General features: G+C 50.6%; 1 protein-coding gene across 2 annotated transcripts; it reads left to right on the top strand.

Moving 5' to 3' along the window:
* Window positions 1-8,143: 8,143 nt before the first annotated feature.
* Window positions 8,144-20,384, top strand: waplb (WAPL cohesin release factor b). 2 transcript variants are annotated; one of them, XM_037463854.2, is made up of 21 exons: window positions 8,144-8,268; window positions 8,373-8,472; window positions 9,147-9,652; window positions 11,321-12,026; window positions 12,457-12,857; window positions 13,149-13,273; window positions 14,799-14,894; window positions 14,994-15,164; window positions 15,332-15,468; window positions 15,541-15,652; window positions 15,775-16,026; window positions 16,196-16,307; window positions 16,390-16,487; window positions 16,825-16,901; window positions 18,675-18,808; window positions 18,885-19,000; window positions 19,078-19,251; window positions 19,512-19,737; window positions 19,812-19,900; window positions 19,972-20,067; window positions 20,154-20,384. In XM_037463854.2, exons 3-21 carry the CDS (start codon window positions 9,169-9,171, stop codon window positions 20,217-20,219), a joined length of 3,672 nt encoding a protein of 1,223 aa, XP_037319751.2. In that variant the 5' UTR covers window positions 8,144-8,268; window positions 8,373-8,472; window positions 9,147-9,168; the 3' UTR covers window positions 20,220-20,384. The 2 variants fall into 2 exon arrangements, with proteins under 2 accessions (XP_037319751.2, XP_037319749.2); XM_037463852.2 differs by having other exon boundaries at window positions 8,144-8,472.
* The last annotated feature ends 814 nt before the right edge of the window (window positions 20,385-21,198 follow it).

The following is a 21,198-nucleotide window of genomic DNA, read 5'->3' as shown; positions in this document are numbered from 1 at the left end:
ACTATCACAAAAACAAGAGAAAACAAACTCGTTAGGAACATGTACCAACAACAGTTTCACAACAACCCCACAGGGTGGCCAGTTGGGACACGAGGAGGACGAGAACGACGTGCTGCTGCTGCTTTCCCCTCTCTCTCTCAAAGGACGCCATCTTGAGTCCTTTTATCTCCCAGGAGTCCCGCGGCAGCCAACCAGGGCCCGGCGAGGATCTTCGGCCAATCAGCACATGGCGGTGGCACACCCCGATCTACATAGGGAAAAATACAAACCAAGGAAAAAAACCCAAAAAGGAAATACACAGGGCACACTGCCATACACAAATGACCAGGGTCATAACACCCCCACACCCAAGAATTAAACCTTCCCCTAAAAGGTTTAATTCCTACAAAACAGAAACCCTAGACAATGCGTCTGCAATCACATTCTCTGTACCCTTCTTGTGATAAATCTGCAGATTAAAATCCTGCAGAAGGAGAGACCAGCGCATAAGCCGCTGGTTGGAATTTTTCATGTGTGCCAGGAATGTCAATGGGTTGTGATCTGTAAACACTGCGACCGGCTGTGCGCTAGACCCAAGGTAAACCTCGAAATATTGCAAGGCTAACAGTAGGGCAAGCGCTTCCTTCTCAATGGTGCTATAATTAAGCTGATGTTTATTAAATTTCTTGGAGAAGTACGATACGGGATGGTCAATGGACTGAGTGTCCTCCTGCAAGAGCACGGCACCGGCGCCACACGCGCTGGCGTCAACCTCTAGTTTGAAGGGTCGCGTAAAACAGGGTGCGGCGAGAACAGGTGCATTGCACATTAACGCCTTGGCAGACTCGAAGGCAGCCTGACAAGCGGGGGACCAAATAAATGGTTTTAAAGGACTCACAAGTCCTGTGAGAGGAGCAACCACGTCCGAAAAGTTACGACAAAACCCACGATAATACCCACACATTCCAAGGAAACGGCGCAACGCTTTCTTGGACTGGGGGGCCGGGAAATCAATAATCGCCTGCACTTTTTCAGCCAACGGACGCACCTGCCCCTGACCTACCTGTTTACCCAAATAGGTGACAGTGGCTCTACCAAATTCACATTTCGCGAGGTTGAGGGTGAGGGAGGCCTCACGTAGACGACTGAAAATGAGGGACAATGTGTGGAGATGGCCGGACCAGGTGGAGGAGTAAGCAACTACATCATCCAAATAAGCCTCGCAGTTTTCTACGCCAGATAACACAATACGCATTAACCGTTGGAAAGTAGCAGGGGCATTACGCAGCCCGAATGGCATTACTGTATACTGGAGAAAAGTATCAGGTGTGACGAAAGCTGATATTTCGGAAGCCCGTGGGGTTAAAGGCACTTGCCAGTAACCTTTTAACAGGTCCAGCTTTGTCACATATTTAGCGGAGCCTACACGATCAATGCAATCCTCCATCCTGGGGAGCGGAAATGAATCAGGTTTTGTGACTGAATTTATTTTCCGGTAATCGTTACAAAAACGAGTGGTATGATCGGGTTTCGGAACCAAAACACAGGGTGAGCTCCACGCACTAGTACTGGGAACAGCTAATCCATGCTCAACCAGATAACTCACCTCTTGCTGCATCATAGCCCTTTTGGTCGGATTTACCCGATAAGCATGTTGCTTGATGGGTTTGTGACCCTCCACGTCAATGTCATGGTACAGGACAGACGTTTGACCAGGGTGGTCAGAGAAAAGCAACAAGTTATCCTCAATCAAGTTTTTAATATCCGCAAGAGCCGAGTCAGACAGATGGGACAAAAAACCCTCCAAGTTACTCAGTACTTCTGAATTTCTCAAACGCGCGGCTGGCATCAAACCACTTTTCTCTGCCAACCCATCATCAGCAAGGTTGTACTGAGGTGGAGTAGCGGACACGGACATCACGGGCGCAGCAGGAGACAGCGGGGAGTCACTCACTCTGGAAAAATAACGTTTCAACATGTTAATATGGCATACTCTCGATTTTCTTCTCCGATCTGGAGTTTTAACAACGTAGTCAGTGTCACTAATTTTTTTCTCTACCGTGTACGGACCAGAAAATCTCGAATGCAAACTGGATCCAGGCAACGGAAGAAGCACCAAAACTTTTTCACCTGGTTGGAACACACGAAGGACAGACTTTTTGTCATAGCGAAGCTTCATTTTTGCTTGACTTTGTGACAAGTTTTCACGGGCTAACTGACATACATACTTGAGACGCTCACGAAAAGAACTGACATAATCCAGCACATTATGCTCAGTTTTTGGCGACTCTGACAACCACTTTTCTTTAAGGAGCCGAAGGGGACCGCGGACAGTATGGCCGAAGACCAAATCACAAGGACTGAAACCCAAAGACTCCTGAGTAGTTTCACGCACCGCAAATAACAGAAGAGGGAGGCCTTCATCCCACTCTCGGTTAGACTCAAGACAATATTTACGCAGCATAGATTTTAGGGTTTGGTGGAACCTCTCAAGTGCGCCTTGAGACTCTGGATGGTACGGACTTGATGTTACATGTTTAACTTTTAACTCTCTCATTACCTGTGCGAACAGTTTGGACATGAAATTTGTGCCCTGGTCACTCTGTATAGTTTTAGGCAAACCAAAAGTTGAAAAGAATTTAGTGAGAGCTTTCACGACTGGTTTGGCCCTGAGGGTGCGTAGTGGAATGGCTTCGGGATACCTCGTCGCGGCGCACATCACTGTCAAAATATACTGATGCCCAGATTTAGTTCTCGGTAACGGCCCCACACAATCTATCAACACTCGTTCAAAAGGCTCACCAAGCACTGGGATCGGGTGCAGAGGAGCCGGAGGAACAGGTTGGTTGGGCTTTCCCACAACTTGACATGTATGACAAGTGCGGCAATACCTCGCCACGTCAGTTTTTAACCCGGGCCAAAAGAAATTGCGCAACACGCGATGGTACGTTTTTTTTAACACCCAGGTGGCCAGCTAAGCTGGAGTCATGTGCCAGACTCAAAATTTGCGCTCGATAGTCTGATGGCACAACCACCTGATTTACAGCGCGTATCTCACTGGAGTCGGGACTCCACCGTCTCATTAAGACACCGTTGTCCAAAAAAAACCTACCCGATTTGCTGTCTTCCTCGGAGGCTACAACGGAGGACAGACACGAAGCTAGAGACGGATCAGTTATCTGAGCGTTGGTCAACATTTCTCGGGTCACGTTTAAACTTAGGTCTGTGTCAGCAGGAAACAAATCAAACTCATTGACGCATTTCAATACATCTTCACTCTCAATATCGGGTGACACTGAACAGGAGGGCTCACCCTCAACTAGTGTAGCCATAAACGACTCAGACAAATCCATATTTTCACCCAATTTACGAGCCTGTGCCCGCGTAATTGCGCACACAGGAAACAGATTTGGCACAGACACAGCAGAGGAGACATGGGGAGAACAGCAAGCAGACACGGACGAAAATGGGTCATTAACTACTTCGGGCAGAGGAAACACCTTTCCTCCGGCCAAGTCGTTACCCAAAATAAACGAAACGCCACTAATCGGAAACTGTGGGAGCACGGCAACTTTCACCGGTCCCGACACAAGCGCTGAGTGTAAGTGAATCCTATGCAGTGGGGCATTAAGTTCACTCATTTTGATTCCCCACACTAACAAATCAGAAAAACACGAAGTTTCGTTTGAGAGCGGCAGCACATTAGCCAGTATGAATGAATGATAGGCGGCTGTATCTCGAAGAATAGTTACTGGCACTTTTTCCGCTTCTGTGCCAGTTAAAGAAACATACCCGTGAGAAACGAACGGCTTGAAACGAGGGTCAACCTCCGCGGATTTTTCTTTAGGTACCAGCTCAGTCTGTTTTTCCGATGTGGACACAGTGTTTATGAAACCCACACCAGCAGGATGTTTGGCACTTTTGTGTGGTCCTTTTTTCCTAAGAGTCGGACAAACAGCGATTAAGTGGCCTGGCTCATGGCAATAGAAACATTCACGGCCCTCGCCCGCAGCTGGAGAGGCGCTCTTACGCGTCATCTTTGGCGACCGAATTCTGCGCTCAGGTATTATTTGAGAAGCGCGAGGCGCCGGCATAGCAAAAACACTCTTATGCGTTAAAATGAACTCATCAGCCAAAACCGCCGCTTTTGTTACCGATGATTCTTTTTGTTCGTTCAAATAGACCACAATTCGTTCCGGCAAGCACTTTTTAAATTCTTCAAGCAAAATGAGCTCTCTGATTTCCGCCATACTTTTAACATTACAGGCTTGGCACCATTTGTCAAACAAAATGCTCTTGTCACGCACAAACTCAACATATGTCTGGTTAGCAGTTTTCTCACTATTCCTAAATTTTTGGCGATATGCCTCGGGGACCAGCTCATAGGCCTGTAACACTGTCTTTTTCAATATTTTGTAGTCAAGACTATCTTCGATAGACAAACTGGCACAGACTTCTTGAGCTTTCCCCACTAATTTACACTGGAGGAGAAGGGACCAGAACTCTTTAGGCCAACTCAAGGCAGCAGCTATCCGCTCAAAAGCGCTAAAATAGGAATCAACCTCTGACTCCCGAAATGGAGGTACTAAGGCAATGTGCTTACTGATGTCAAAAGCCGGAACAGAAATAGCACTGTGGTTAGGAGGAGACATCGGGGTGGAGACTACAGGGGCTCCCCTTTCCAGCTCGAGAACCCTGATGCGCAGATGCATGGCTTGCACCTCTAGCTGTTTGTTTTTGGTCTCTACCTCCTTTATCTGGAGGGCTATGCGGAGATCCTCTGTGGTCATGTTACCCATGACAGGATCTACGACAGGCTCAAGTCCCACACCAGCAGCGAGCATGCTAGCAGCCCCCGCCGCTTTCACGTCTGCCATTGGTGCGTCACCCTCTGCAACAGCAACATCCACATCACTAGCTGGTTCCGGTAGGACGCCCTGCTCCACCAACTCTGCACACAGCAACCGTTTGAGCTCCGCCTTATTGACACTGTAGGGCACCTGCACCTCATAATAATTTGCCACCATCAACAGGTCATTTTTCCTACACTTTTCGATTTTAGCCAAAGATGGACCAGCCACAAACTCATCCAGTGAAAACTCCATAATTCCCCCCCACACTTCAAATAACTGCTAACCAGAAACAGCTCCTCATCCACCGAACACGAAGAACAAAGCGAGACAAGATCCCGGACGAGCCCCCAATTCATGTTACGCCCCAGTCTAGGGGTGCCTAGGACGCAACATGAACAGGCCCCATCTTCCCCGTCTCCCAAGTAGCCACGAACAAATAGCTTTTACATTACAAACTTATTTATTTTCACAAACATAAATAAGGTGAAATACTAGTTTCCATAACGTGTTTAATATCTGGCAGCACAAAACGGCCTACCCCGTAGGAAGACCTAAACCAAAAATAAGTAACCTTGTCTAGAAAGAAAATAGCTGACCTGCCAACCAAAAAGAGAAAAGAATGACAAGAGAACCTTACCTACCTAACTATCACAAAAACAAGAGAAAACAAACTCGTTAGGAACATGTACCAACAACAGTTTCACAACAACCCCACAGGGTGGCCAGTTGGGACACGAGGAGGACGAGAACGACGTGCTGCTGCTGCTTTCCCCTCTCTCTCTCAAAGGACGCCATCTTGAGTCCTTTTATCTCCCAGGAGTCCCGCCGCAGCCAACCAGGGCCCGGCGAGGATCTTCGGCCAATCAGCACATGGCGGTGGCACACCCCGATCTACATAGGGAAAAATACAAACCAAGGAAAAAAACCCAAAAAGGAAATACACAGGGCACACTGCCATACACAAATGACCAGGGTCATAACAGATCCCCTGAGCTTCTGAACACATTCCACCCTTCTTTGTTGTCTGTAACTTCATCCTCACACATCTGATTAGTCTATTCCCTCAGTACACATTGTAAACATGAGTTTACCCTCATCTTGGTATCTCAGCGTAATAATCTGTCCACTAACTACAAAACGTTCTGTACTACACATTATTAACAGCAACGTACTAGTGACCACTGGTTACTACCTCTATTACCTTTTATGGAGTCATATGATCCTTATTATTATTGTGCTGATAAAACATGCAATGTGACCATGACAAAACCACTCCAGTTCTTATTATCATCCTCCCTGTGGTGGTGAAGGACCCCGAGCTGGACCTGATCCCGCGGCTCGTTGACTTCACAGGCCTCCGGCTGTGTGCTCCTCCCCGGCCGTCATGTCGCCTTGGCATCGAGCTCTGCAACTTCAAAAAACCTCCATCGCCAGTTGCCGCGGCGCGCTAAGCCTGGCGGCCCCCTGCGGGGCGGAGAGGGGGGCCGCTCACTGGTCCAGGCAGGCGCGGGATGCTGAGGAGCTGGCGACGGCACCGGGAGTGTTCAGGCATCCCACGGCTCTGAAGAATAGAGCGGCGCGGGGGCTGGCGTTGGCGCTGGCGGGGCCGTCCTCACAAACAATCAGGCCTTTGACAGCGAGCAGAGAGCAGCTGGAGGATCGGCTGGCAGAGACGCAGAGGACGGACGCCAAGGGACCCACCAGAAGCCCCGTCTGGTGGGTCAGGGAGGCGTTTAAAACACCTACATGGAGGAGAGACCATGACTTTGCAGTGACACGGTACGACGTGAAGATACACAAAATGAACACAAAGACACGCAAGGGCACTACAAAGACCAGCGGAAAGAGACAATAAACGACCACTAAAGAAATCAAACTATAAAGTCAGAACAAGGACCACACAGAGACAGTAACACAAAGTAACACAAAGAGGCTCAACAACTGTCAGCTGAGGTGTAGGAGACACCTCCTCGAGGGTTGCCTCCTCGTCAGCAGGTTCCAGGCAGGAGGGTGGAGGTGCCCTGGTAGCTTATTGGTTGTCGTAGCAGCATGTTTTTGGGGTTATGCGGATATTACTTAGTATATGAAGTCCATTCAAACACGGTAACAAGGTTGGACAGCTGTTGTTCTTACAAACAGCCCACATGTCCCTTTGCATCTTTGTTGGTTTTCACAACATGAGGAGTCAGGATTTCACCACTAGGTGTCAAAGTTCACACATCATCGCTCTGTATTGTGTGATGTATTGTGTTGTGAGGACGATGGATCGGAGGAACACAAGGACAAGGCAGAGAAACATGCAAGTCCACAATCGTGAACAATGTCCAATGAATGTATTTCTTTTGAAGCATGTTTTTCTAAACACTACTGTTATGTATGCTGACAATAAGTCTTAAGCCTTAAGGAGCTGCTCAAGGATGAGGACCGAGAGCTTCTCCATCGCTGAACATGTCCAGGAAGAGATTGAGATGTACAGATGTCCTCCTTCAATCCCGTCAAGACAAGAGCCTGCATCCTGGTGGTGGATGAAGCAGGGCCACCTCCTCCTGCTGTCAGACCCAGGCCTCCCCGACACCACCTGAGAGGCTTTTCTCTTGTGCATGACATGCACTCATCAGGAGAGGTGTCATGTGTTTTGTATTTATATATTCAAGTATACTGTAAACTGTTGTTAACAGTTGACATATTTCTCATCATTTAAAGTGTGTGTAATTTGAAGCCACGTGTTTTGTATTTATTTATATTCAAACAGTTTATATATTGTTCAATTAAAAAAACAAATTGGGTCGCCAAAAATACCATCAATGCCGTCGACATATCTGGGACCCCAATTCTGGCCTTCACAATAAGATATCGCGCTTCAACGCCTCAAAATAGTGCAATAAAAACTAATTCATCATCACCCGAGTGTTGCCCGACCGTTCTAACTACTTTCATTTATCAAAGAAATGGCAATTAGACATGTAAATGTTTATATATATATGCCAAGATGTTCATGGATATATATATATATATATATGAACATCTTGGCATGTATGATCAACGTTACTTCGGTCTGGGTGGCAATCACCGAAAAAAAGACCGGAAATAGCGTCACGCCGCAGAGTTTAGGACAGTGTTAACCTTCACAACAGATTTAGGACACCTTTTAGATGAAGAGGTCCATGTCAAACCCACTCATTCATTGTTTGTACATATATGCATGTAAAATACATCATACACATTTAGCCATTCGTGCATGTGAACTACGCTTAGCTCGAATGTTCAGGTGCTTTTATTTTAGGTAGATTCCATAGTTCCGGTCACGATCGGCTATCTCCGGTGCTTGACGCAGCGGGGGAGTCCAATGGAAACCTTCGGTGTAACCCGGAGGAGACAATCGAGTGCGATTTAACTAAAAAACAGAAGCCGGGTGAATTCCATGGGGCTATAAACGGTATCTGTTCCCCCCAGTCTGGGTCAGCGCCTCGAGCTGTTGTGTTTCTAATCTGCTAATTAGCCGTTAACGTTGCCCCGCTCGGCCTTGTTTATATTGTGCAGAGCAGCCTGAATCGGGGAAGCAGGCCCGGTCCTCAGCGAGTTGAACAGCCGCTTCGGGTCCGGAGTGAGTTCGGTGTGGATCGGCCCTTCAGCTCACCAAGTAAGTGGGAATACTGATAACACCCGATGCTCGCCTACCGGCAGAACGCCGTGGGCGTTTCGGGCCTCCCGCTTGTGTTTCGATCTGGTGTCAGTTTGTAGTTATTGTTAGCTGTTAGCTTAAAGCTAGCACGTCGCTGGAGCGATCTTTTGGCTAATGCTAACAGCTAGCGTTGAAACTAGAGCTAACGTTAGCGTTGCCTTAGGAAGGGGCGTTATATTGGTTAATAACGCACAGCCTTCACGCTATGCTGCTCAATGTGCCCACCCCACACTGGGCTGTTTGTCTCCATTCATTACCGTGCTAATGTGCGCTAATGGCAGTCTGGTAGCGCCATTAGCTCGCTGCTAAGCTAGTGTTAGCCTTGTTTTGTCTACCCAGCTGGCTGAGGAGAACTCGAGCTGTTGGCTAGTTGTTATTCTCACACCTCGCCAACGTTATGCATCAGTTTATTAATGTCATTAGTGACACACGTAGGGTGCGGCTGACAGTGATACAAACCAACACATGTCATCCATCAACCCAAACACTGACCGAGAAGATTTGTTAGAGGTTCTCGTTTATAAACGGACTGTCCACAGTTGTTTTTGTTTGTGTGTCGACACACACGTATTGATGACATCCATGACATCATATAAAATGGACCATTGCCCCCTTCTGCTCTCTTGTTTTAGAGAATATGACCCAGATGCAACAATGACATCAAGATTTGGTAAAACATACAGCCGCAAGGGCGGAGAGGGCACGTCCAAGTTTGATGAGGTCCTGTCCACCAAGAGAGGCACCCTCAGTACCAAATGGGGTGACACCACCTACAAGGCCAAGGTGGGCTCCAAGCGCAGCGCCGGCGCGCCCAAGAGTGATTCCGCCCTGGAGGTCTCCAAGAGGCCCCGTCCCTGTGCAGATGGCTTTGAGGATCCGTTTGGATTCGACAGCGACGAAGAGTCCAAGCCGGTTTCGTCCCGCAGCGGAAACAAGTCGTCTCCGGCCAAGCCGAGCTCCGCCCAGCCTCCACGAGCGCAGAGGCCGGAGGTTTCTCCGGACACGGGAAGCAGGCCCAGCCTCCACCGTGGATCCCATGCTTGGACCTCCGCTCAGGGGACGTCACGGCGGGCCAACGACCGGAACGAGCCACCGGGGGTGGAAGACACGGCTCGCTTCTTCAGCAGCAGCAGCATAGGTAAAACACACATGGGACCGCTCTGGGGCAGGACTGTCTAGTCTCAACTGATCTATTCATTAATTTAGTGGAAATGTACCGTAGATTCCTATCGGAGGGTCACTCAACTTTAGAGTTGTGTCTCAATGGTGATAATTGAAATAATCAGAAGTAACGACACAACCTGAAAGAGATTTGCTTTGCTCGGCCCTTCGCTGTTCTTTTTATGGTTGCCTTCATAGATCTAGGATATAATGGTGTTGATTGCTGTTTAAAGCACATTTGGTTCATTTAGGACATTAGAATGAGACATGTCTCCACTGTGGTCACACGCTGCAGTCACTGAGTATATGTGATAAATGCTCTGGTTTGTTTTTCAGTGTCTTTTGATGTCATTACATTCCTTGACTGTATCGATGACTGTAGCCTCTGACCATTATATTTAGGGGCTCCTCGCACCAACAATCCTCCACTGTTTACTGTGCATGGGAACACACGTGCACCCCCCCCCCCTGCACAAATGCTGTAAAGCTTAGGTAAACACTGGCTTCTGTCGGGTGTCAGAATGCTAACCCTTCTGGGTTCCTTTGGGCCCTGATTTGGATCAAAGCGATTTGAAAGCAAGCATCGACGGACAGATGCATTTCTCACCCCGAGGCTCATGGGAAACAGACGCATTCGTTTTGGCTCGTGGAAGCTAAATTAAGTCTGCTTCATTTGACAAACCAAAGGATCTCTGACGCGATCCGTGCAGTTATCATCGGAGCAGGAGGCGCTCTGCACCGACCTCGACCCCTCGGCGAGTGTTGTGTAGAACCATTTAACAATAAGTGTGCGTCCAACCCGTGTCGCCCTTTCTGTCGGCGGCGGCGCTTTCAGCTCGATGGCCCTCGGCTTTCTGAGACAGCTGCTGGCCACCTGCCAGAGACGAGAGGCACTCGACCCGAGTCGCAGCGGCATGCTGAGGCTCAACTGGGGCCATGTTGACTGTAAATGTGACTCTGCTGATGAGGTGGGGAGTGGATCGGGACACTGAAAGGACCTTAAGCCGCCTCTCGTATCATTCTGTATGAAGTCAGATATACAGAACCTGTCAAAAGTTTATACACACAGGACACACCAAAATTAGTTTCAAATCAGACTTTTTGATTTGACTGCTTTGCTTATTCTTTAATCCGGTTCTCGAGGTAGTTTTTTTAGTTAACAGGTCCAGAAATAAGGTGCACTGTATACAGTGGACCGGCCTATTGCACTACAGGTGGAATCCAGGTGGAAAGAACCACTCATCTAAGCAAAGTGAAACCACAGTCCATCATTACCCCCCCATGTGATGTTACTCCACTTACTGTGGAGCTATTTCCTGTGTTCTGTAGGTCGTCCCTCTGCTGCTTCTCAGCTGGAGGAGAAGTCAAGAATGAAATGAGATCCATGATATTCTGCGCTGTTTAAACATTATTTAAATAATACTTGCTAGCAGGAGAAATAACCCACCAGGACGTCACAGTAAGGCCCTGCTGACTATGATCTCACCCCATTGCACTTTTTCCAACATGAGCTTTCTGACGCTTCATAAACAAAACCATTAATATTGAAACGTAACGAGTGAAGTGGTCACATGGGCGTTAAAGGCGGCGTTTAACTTTGACCTCGGTGTGATGTCACTGATCCTGAGTCTGTTCTCCTCCGTAGGAAAGAACCAGCAGCCCACCTCGTTGTCGGAGAACCAGCACAGCTACTCGTGGTACCAAAACGCTTCTGAGAGCGATAAGAAGCCCCTGGCGCAGACCACCACCCTGAAGACCGGGTCCAAGGCCGAGTCCACCTACGACTCCTGGGACGCCATCATGGGCCTCTGCCCGCCCTCCCCCAGCCAGGAACCTCGCAACCCGGCCCCGACGCTGTCCTGGGCCACCGCGGGCCTCGCCCCGAGGCCCGCCCGCTGTGAGAAGCCCCCCTCTCCCCCGCGGCCCCAGAGCGCCGGCGAGAGCGAGGACCTGGGGGGCGACCCAGACCTCCTCCTGGAGACCTCCGACTACTCGCAGACCTCGGCTGACTCGCCGCTCGTCAGAAACACGAACTGTCGGACGTACAGGAGGCCCAACAAACAGGGCAAAGCCTCGGACTCCAGCGGCGCCGGGGGCTCCGCTCCGAGCGCGCCCCCCCCCAAGCCCGACGGCAGTAATAAGACAGGTGGGGGCCGGGGCAGGACGAGGGACTTCACGGTGCTGCATCCCTCTTCTGTGTCCATGTGCAACGTCACCATCCAGGACCGAGTGGAGGAGTTCAGCGCCGAGGCAGCGCCCTCTGCTGGCAGCACCAGCACCGGGCCCGGCAGCACAGCGGACCTGGGGGAGGCGGGGTGGCAGCGGACCAAGGCGGAGCAACGGAACACCAGGTAGAAGCCCACAAAATGAACATGTTAAACAGCTGTGTTTGGGTTTGTGGGAGCCGTACGTCGTCCTGTGTTCACAACGTCAACTAGTGGCTGTTTTTACACAAACCCAAAACAGCACAATCTAAACCCACTTAACAAACAGCAGGGAGAAAATGGAACATCTGGATTAAAGCAGAAGGTTCTCGCTGTCTGGTTTCCGTTGGGTTTAAGGTTAAAGAAAAAAGATGTGTGTGTGTGCACCTGAGCTCCGTGGATCAGAACTTTGGGTTTGATGCATGTTAATTGGTTTCTGGCCTTGATAGTAACCCTTTATTTACCATAGACACTAAGTACACAATCGCCGTATGAAACAAAGGAGACTTCTGCTGCATTCAGCTCCTTCATGTAGAAAAGCTCTTCACAGCTTCACGCTCCTGTTTGCTCCCTGCAGGTCAAACCCGGCCCAAACCAGGAAGAGGGACAGCAAGCCCGACCGCTTTGGTTTCGATGACGCAGACGTCCATCAGGAGGACGGCGTCTCTGAGGGACGCTCCAGCTACAAGATCCAGTACTTCGGCTTCGACGACATGAGCGACAGCGACGGCTCCGACGACGACGACGGCGCCAAAGAGAGGAGGCGGGCCGCCAAGAAGGCCGCCGCCGCCAGAGAGAGGAGCCCGGTGGGCACCATAGAAGAAGAAGAAGAACTGACTGAAGAAATGCCGGATCCCTTTGAAAACCTGGAGAGGCTGGAAAGGTTGGAGAGGCTGGAGAGGTTGGAGATGCTGGATCGACCGGCAGCCAAGGAGAACAAGAAGAACTCTGAGAGGCCGGCCAGCAGGATACCAGCAGGTCCTCCCCCCCCCCCTCTGTCTGTGTCTCTGTCTCTGTGCATCGCTACCCGCTGTAGCTGAAGGGCCAGTGTGCTTAAATGAGCTACTTCTCCATCATCAGTGATGTCCAAAGCTGCCCCAGCTTCACCTTCAAAGGCTGCTTGGACATCACTGACTGAGATGTTCTGATTGTCAGGTGCTTTGTGTCATGGTGAAACACAAACCACAAGCTTCTATACAGCCAACAACTACTGTCCCTCTGCCCCCCCCCCCCCCCCCCGTCCTGACCCCCGCTGTGTTCTGTCTGCAGAGGTGCTCGACTTTTCGGAGGACGGCCTCCGGGTGGTGGCAGGGGCTCCTGGGAGGTCGTCTCAGGGCAAAGCGGCGGAGAAGAACCCGGACAGCTTCCGGAGGATCTTCAGCGCTCATAAGAAGGTAGGAGGAGAGGGGGGGGGGGGGGGGTGGAGGAGGAGGAGGTCGCACGCTGCACACATCCGTCCACGTTCCATCTTATACCCTCTGTCCTGAAGGGTCACCTGCTAGAACTCTAGGATCTGCTGTGGATGTGTCCACCAGGAAGTTGGTTGGTTCCTTAACGTCCACGTTCAGAGGAGCAGGAGAACCTCATGTTCTCGCTGTCATTGAATAATTTGTCTTCATCTGGTCCTCTCCCTCGGTCGACATAGTTGACAGCCGAGCTCATTAGAAGAACAATGGCCTTCAGGAGTGGTGCGACTCTTTACTCTTCAGTAAACTGAGCTCTGCCGGGCATGCTGGGAGATACTACAGTTCATCACAATGACGGGAAGGACTGGTCCCATTAGGGAGCTGGTTCATTAGGGGGCAGTGTCCTCAGTGAGGCTGGTTCTTCTCCACTAATGGCACCTCGAGGCCTCTGGTGTGCGATGACCACGGACGAGCTCATTAGCCGATGACACGTACTCCGAGATGTGGATTAATGAGCGCTGGAAGGGGGGGGGGGGGTGCATCTAACTGCATTAACATGTGGTTCCTCACACTGAACAGACTGCGTCTGCAGGCTCCTCATCCTGAGGCTCGTCATCGTGCAGAACCTCCTCCTCCCTCCTTCTTTATGAATCCATTTAATCTCACATTCCAACCAATGACGACGTTTAGTCTCCGAAACTTCTTCCTCTCGCCGGTTGATTAAAAATCTGTGGTTAAGTCGACGATTGAGCCCCCCCCCCCCACCTGTGAGCGGCGGGAAGGCACCGCTCACTGATGCCAAAACAAAGCCCCCCAGCTTCCCCCGTCATTCCCCCCATGCTGCTGGGGGGGGGGGGTTAGGTGTCCATCTGTGTCATTCACATTATTGTAGGAGACTTTTAATTCGCTGTTGATGTTCCAGCAAAGCTCATCCCCAAGCTCCTCTTTTGTCTCTGCTTATTGACCCTGTGGTGTTGCCCCCCCCCCCCCACCTCCTCAGTGCTCTGCTCCTCAGCCAACTCTCCTCTTCTTTCTCTCGGGTCGGCCCCTTTGTTTTTGTAAATGGTTGCCCAGGCAACCACCAACCACAGGTTTGGCAGAAGCAGCGAGCGGCGGATGACGAGGGAGGGGGGGCGGGCGGTTGGGGTGGGGGGGGTTGTGTCCAGCTGTTTGATCTCTGCTGGCTCACTCACTTTAATAAGAGTCCAGATCTCCGCTCTTTATTTTCTCCTCTTGTGGCTCTTTGTGAGGGTGTTAAATGAACTATTTAATGTTCTAATAGTGACGTTGAAGTTTGAATCCTTTCATTCATTGTGAATAAAAGTCAAAGATGAATCCTATAAGACTCAAGCTTTCATGTTTCATGACTCCACCCTACCAGACATGCTCATAATAGCTGATGTTATCCATATTCCGCCTCTTCTGACTTCCCCTTTCGGTCCCCCTTGTGTCCCCCTTGTGTCCCCCTTGTGTCCCCCTTGTGTCCCCCTTGTGTCCTGCGTCCATGTTCCAGTCTCCCACCAAAGCCGTGTACAACGCCCGCCACTGGACGCTGGAGAGCGAGGAGGCGCCGCCCGCAACCTTCCTGGGCCGATCTCCGGCGGCTCCTGTAAGTTCTGAGAGCTCCTGCCATGAAGAATGAGGTGTTGATGTTCCACGTGCAGCCCTGTTTTATTCATCGTGACCCCCCCCCCCCCCCCCCCACCAGGCCCCGGTCTCGGCAGGAGGATCCAGTAAGGAGCCCTCCGACGCTCAGAAGGACGACGGCCTCTTTAAGGCTCCGCCCCCTCCTCCCAAGGTCACCAAGTTTGTGACCCTGCCCACGGACCTGTACCAGGACGCCGTCACGGCCCTCAAGTGCCGCAAAGAGCACAAAGAGGTGAGAAGGTCCTTCAGGTGTCCTCTGATGGACGAGGCACGGGACCCGGGTCCAGCTCTTTGTTTGTTTGTTTACTTCGCTAAATACACATTTGATGTGTAAATGTACCTGAAGCTTAAAGCAGAGTAACCATGAAGGTATTGAGGCCCCGCCCCTCTGTCCTCCAGCTCTACACCGTCGTCCAGCACGTGAAGCACTTCAACGACGTGGTGGAGTTTGGGGAGAACCAGGAGTTCACGGATGACTTTGAGTACCTGGCCACCGGTCTGAAGAGTGGACAGCCTCTCAACACGCGCTGCCTTAGGTAGGAGCCCCCCCTCCCCCTCCCCCCCCAGGCATTTTGTCCCCCACGGGCTAACGTGTGTTGGTCTGTCAGTGTGATCAGCCTGGCGGCGCGCTGTGCGATGCCGAGCTTCAGGATGCACCTCAGGGCGAGAGGGAAGGTGGCTCAGGTCTTCAAAACCCTCAACGACGCCCCGCAGCACTCGGTAAGGGGGGGGGGGGGGGGGGGTTGTCTCAGCGGGCCGTCCTCTGGTTGGACCTCTGGACGACGTGGCGTCTTGTTTGGGACGTTGTTTTTGCCTCATTTCCTCCCCGCTGGTCCCTGCAGAATCTGGCCCTGTGCACGGCCTCGCTGATGTACATCCTCAGCAGGGACCGCTTGAACATGGACCTGGACCGCTCGTGTCTGGACCTGATGATCCGGCTGCTGGAGATGGACCACGACCAGGAGGGCGGGGCCGCGACGGGGTCGGACCCCACCGCCCAGTTCAGCGCCAGAGAGATCGCCAAGATGAAGGAGAAGATCAGGAAGCTGTGCGACACGGTGCACAACAAGCACCTGGACCTCCAGAACATCACGGTACCGAGCGGCTCCTCAGAGGCCTTGTTCTAGTTTAGTGCCCCTCCCACGAGGCTCCTGGGACCAACAATGTTCAAGATATTTCTGTCTTCTGGGACACGTCCACAGTCAAAGACGGGGGGGGCTGTTCATCTCTGAGCTCCTTTCTGTCCCTCCTCTCCTCCTGTAGACGGGTCATCTAGCCATGGAGACGTTACTGTCCCTGACCTCCAAGAGAGCGGGGGACTGGTTCAAAGAGGAGCTCCGGCTGCTGGGGGGTCTGGACCACATCGTGGATAAAGGTTGGACCAGCTGCCCACACTCGGTGATCCCTCGTAGAGGGACGACAGGTCTCTGATGGTGTCTCCGTGTGTCCCTCCACAGTGAAGGAGTGCGTCAACAACTTGAACCAGGAGGACGAGAAGGAGAAGCTGGTGTCCTCCCTTTGGGGAGCCGAGAGGTGTTTGCGGGTGTTGGAGAGTGTAAGAGGACAGGAACACGCCGTCCAGTGATCATGGAGCTTCTCTCTGTTGGTCCTGATGACTTTTTAATGTGTATTTGTTTCACAAACAGATGTTGAGCATATCTACCTCTTTATGTCTATAGAGGGAAGGAGATATGAAAGCCTTTTTATCCTCTTTAGAACATTGCCTCGTGTGGCCACAACAAGTATTACAACAACAAACCATTTTACAAAGTGCACCAACAAAACATTTTCACCTGCAAAAATAGGTTTTACTTTTTCTTTGGTTTAAAGAAAAATATTCTGGAAAAACTTTTTCACCTGTTTTTTAAAAGGGAAATAATTTGTGTCCACAGGTGACGGTTCACAACCCAGAGAACCAGGGCTACTTGATCGCCTACAAAGACTCGTCCCTCATCATCTCCTCTGCAAAGTGAGCACACACACACACACACACACACACAATGCCGACCTCTGACCCTGGATATTGACAGAACTAATCTGGTGAGATTTTGTTGTATAACCACAGAGTCCAATTTATTCCATTGGGGTTTGATGTGATGGACCAACATTAGTAGATGGGGTCCACCTGCCTTTAGTTTACTCCCAGGATAAATACACGTGTTCTGTGGAGGCCTCAGTGTTCCAGAGCTTCATGGAGCCACCAAACCGCTGAGGGGGGGGTTGTAGCTCCGAATGAAGCCACGTTTAGTTTATGAAAGAATACACGCTCTAAACATCTCTCAGAGCACCATGAAGTCATCACAGGATGAAAAGAAGACTCGCCAAGAGAAGGCCGTCCACCCAACGTGAGGCGGGAGAATCTGTCCACAGGGCGACTATTGCTCCACTAGAAGGAAGCTTCTGTGATCCGATCACCTTCCGGATCACAATGTTTAGCATTGAGGCCAAAAAGGTTCATTATGTCAGAAGATCTATACATTCCACCAAAATTCAATGTGTGTGTCTCGGCCTGATGGTTATTGCATGAATCGTTATTGGGGTTTTGTTGCTTCATTTCCTGGTCGTGACCTCCTGTCAGTCACAGCGGTGACCTTTGCCCTCTGGCATCAGCAGAAGACGAGCGAATGAGCCGACCTCTGTGGTCCAGCCACATGTCATGTGGTTCTAAACTGTTCATTAATACTTCATCTGCATTTGAATGAGATTCACCACACACGATTATTTAAATTAAAAGCTTCAGATGAAGATGTGTGACATCACTGACTTGAAGTCATCACATGATGTGATGTCATGTGATGAAGCTTCAGGTAACGATGAGTCTGTTTGACCACCAGAAAGAAGATGATTATTTAATCACTTCTTCAAACTAACAACTGCAGCTTTTGTTTGAAGGAATATCTGTGACCTCATGAATATGCCCCCCCCCCCCCCCCCCCAGAGGGTCTGCAGAGGGGGGGGGGGGGGGGGGGGTACACAGCTCAACAAAGAGCTGCTGTTTCAGTGAGCGACACAGACCTCGACCCGAGTGTTCAGCTGTCCTCCGTTAACTCGATTAACCCCCAAAACCACCGGGTGAGCCAGAGAGCACAGCCACCTAGACCCCCCCCCCTCACACACACACACACACACACACACACACAGACACACACACAGTGGAGCTGTGTGTTCCAGGTCTTCCTCCGCTTCACTTTTCCCTCATTGTTTCATCCCGTCTGTCTCTCTGAGTGTTTCAGCTGCCTGCAGCTGACTAATTCACTTACACACACACACACACACACACACACACGATGTAAATAAGTAGATTAACTCTAATGACAGTTGGGACTGAACAAAGAGGAAGGAGACAGAAGTAAAGACCAGTTAAAGACTTTATGTTCTTCATGATGTCGATCAAAGGCGGAAAAAACTAATGAAGCCAGAGTTTCAATAAGGGAGAAAAACCTTTAAAATATCATCCTGTGTGTGTGTGTGTGTGTGTGTGTGTGTGTGCGTGTGTGTGTGAAGGAAACCGTGCCGATGCGATGGATCCAGTTTGTTGCTTTAGTCCAAGTTCTCGAACCCACAGCAGAGTCGTGGTGTTTTAGATGTTTGTCTGAACCAGTGATGATGGGTTTTGGGTCAATGATTCACTTCATCAGAACGTTGCTGACAGAGAGGCGGAGCTTCACAAAGGGCCAACAGGAAGTGGCAGGCCAGCTGTGTGGATGCTGCATTCTGTTTTCACACTGCTGGTGTCCCTCAGGGTGCTGAGGAGGTGTGAGGAGATGATCCAGAGGTACAGCAGGGAGCGGAACGCAGACGGCGCCGTGGGCAAAGCGGTGGAGGACTGCATGAGGGCCATCATCGGAGTTCTGCTCAACCTGACGCACGACAACGGTGAGCAGCGCACAGCGCGCAGCCGTGTGGGGGCGCCGCACACCGCCTGTACTCACAAAGGTGCGCTTGTGTGCAGAGTGGGGCAGCACCAAGACGGGCGAGCAGGAGCACTTCATCATGACGGCTCTCAACTGTGTCCTCAAAGTCCCTCAGTACCTTCCACAGGAGCAGAGGTTTGACATCCGGGTGCTGGTGAGTCTCTCTCTCACACACACACACACTTACGCACACGCACACACACACTCTCCTCTGACTGTGTGTGTGTTCAGGGTCTGGGCCTGCTGATCAACCTGGTGGAGTACAGTGCCAGGAACAAGCACTGCCTGATGGAGATGGAGATGGATGGAGGTCAGGGTCCCTGCGACTCCACCGTCCTGCTGGACCCGCAGCACCAGGACGTAGCCAGCACCGGCCCGCTGAGCGCCATCGCCGCTCTGGTGCAGGTGTGTGTGTGTGTGCGCATTCTGGTTGGTTTTATCAATGAGCATTTTTAATTGATCAAACTGTAAAAGTCCAAAAACCTCCCGTTTGACATCAGGTGGTTACAGCAGCTCTGTTCTGAGGTCCAGTCTCTTCTTCACGCCTTTGTACAGATGTAAAGGAATAGTCTCCTCAGCCAGATGGTCCATTTCAATCTGACCGTCTGAGGTCATCGCTTCGTCTCAGAGGAGGATTTGTTTTAGAACTTCCTGTTCCTCCTCAGCTGTTCCTCCAGCGGGAGCGCGCCGCCATCCAGGCTGAGGCGCAGACTGATGACCTCATCAAGGAGGCGCCGAAGCCGGCGCCCGATAAGAGCGGCCAGTGGCAGGAGTCGGGAGGCGAGATCCAGTGGGTCGCCAACGACAACAACAACAGCCCCGCGGACAAGGAGGAGGAGAAGAAGAAGAAGGAGAAGGAGGAGGAGGACGAGGAGCTGGACCTCAACAAAGGTACGACCTGGTTGTGTCTCACTGTGAAGACCTGAGCAGCGGGACAGAAGACGTGAACCTCTGTCTCTCCTCAGCTCTGCAGCATGCAGGGAAGCACATGGAGGACAGCATCGTGGCCTCCTACACGGCCCTGCTGCTGGGCTGCCTGTGTCAGGGGAGCACGGTCAGTCTCACACACTCACAGAGCATCATCTGCATCAGCCTGTGTGTTTAACATATGTTTGACCCCCCCAGCTGAATGTGACTACTGTGAGAGACAACCTGCCAAAAGGAGATTTCTCCATCATGACAGAAATGCTGAAGAAGTTCCTCAACTTCATGAACCTCACTGTGAGTCACAGCTTTGTGTCTTTGTGGGACATGGACCTCACACACACACACACACACACACTTTAACCTCTCCTCTGTCTCCGCAGTGTGACGTCGGCACCACAGGACAGAAGTCCATTTCTCGGATCATCGACTATCTGGAGCACTGCTAGAGACACGCTGCCTCACACACACACACACACACACTCTTGTGATGGGACGTCGTCTTCATCCTCCGGTAAACGGAGCTCGATGAGTCAACTTTTCAAAGAACTTAATTCTGACCTAAAGGTTCTGAGCAGATCTTTATTTGACTTTTTAAGTTAAGATCCAAGTCAGTATTTTATTTTCTCCGCCTGCTCGTTTATTTATGAACGTTTTTCAGGAAGATGTTTTTCCAGCGTTTTTTTACGTTTTTTAAAATCTTTTTTTTGGCTTCTGAACCCCCCCCCGCCCCCCCTGCTTATTGACCTCCTGCGGCCCGGTGACCCGTCCTCCAGGAGGCTGAAGTCCGACTTCACTGGCGTTTTTAAGGCGGCGCTACGTCTGTCTGTTGGAGCTTTTTCATCTGTAAATGAACAGAAACGCTCCTCTCCCAGAATGCCGAGCGCCAACAACAACACGGCCCAGAACGCCCTCTCCGCCCCCCTGGGGTCCTTCGGATGGATGCGATTCCCATGATGCATTTCAGCCACAGCTGGCGTGGAAGGAGAGGCTTGTTGTGTTCGGTTTGTCTTTATTTATAGTCCCACTTTTCATGACTCAGCATTTTTCTTCATAGATGGTTAATAACTAAGTTAATAAATGTGTTTATAGATTATCGGCACAAATCAGAATTGTGAGAAATCTGTGCAGTCAGACATTAAAGTGTATCCCTGAAACATGAGGTTATGATTTCTTAACGTTGATGATGATCTACAGTTTATGATTTGATGATTCACTGAGAACAAAGTGATTTAAAACACATGAAGCCCTCTTTAAAGCTCTTGTTCACGTGAATAATTAGTTGCTTTAACTTCTTCCTGGTTCTCTAGAAGATGATCACATTAACGTCTTCAACCAAGTCCAAACACACCCCCCCCCCCCTCACTCCTCCCGCTGTATTCAGACTAAGGAATGGACAAGCTTTTTGTACATAATTCTTGTACATAG

The sequence above is a fragment of the Pungitius pungitius genome, chromosome 21 (genome assembly GCF_949316345.1).
Source record: "Pungitius pungitius chromosome 21, fPunPun2.1, whole genome shotgun sequence".
In the NCBI taxonomy this organism is placed as follows: Eukaryota; Metazoa; Chordata; class Actinopteri; order Perciformes; family Gasterosteidae; genus Pungitius; species Pungitius pungitius.
The sequence above is the reverse complement of the archived record's forward strand: the minus strand, read 5'-3'. Positions and strand labels throughout refer to the sequence as shown.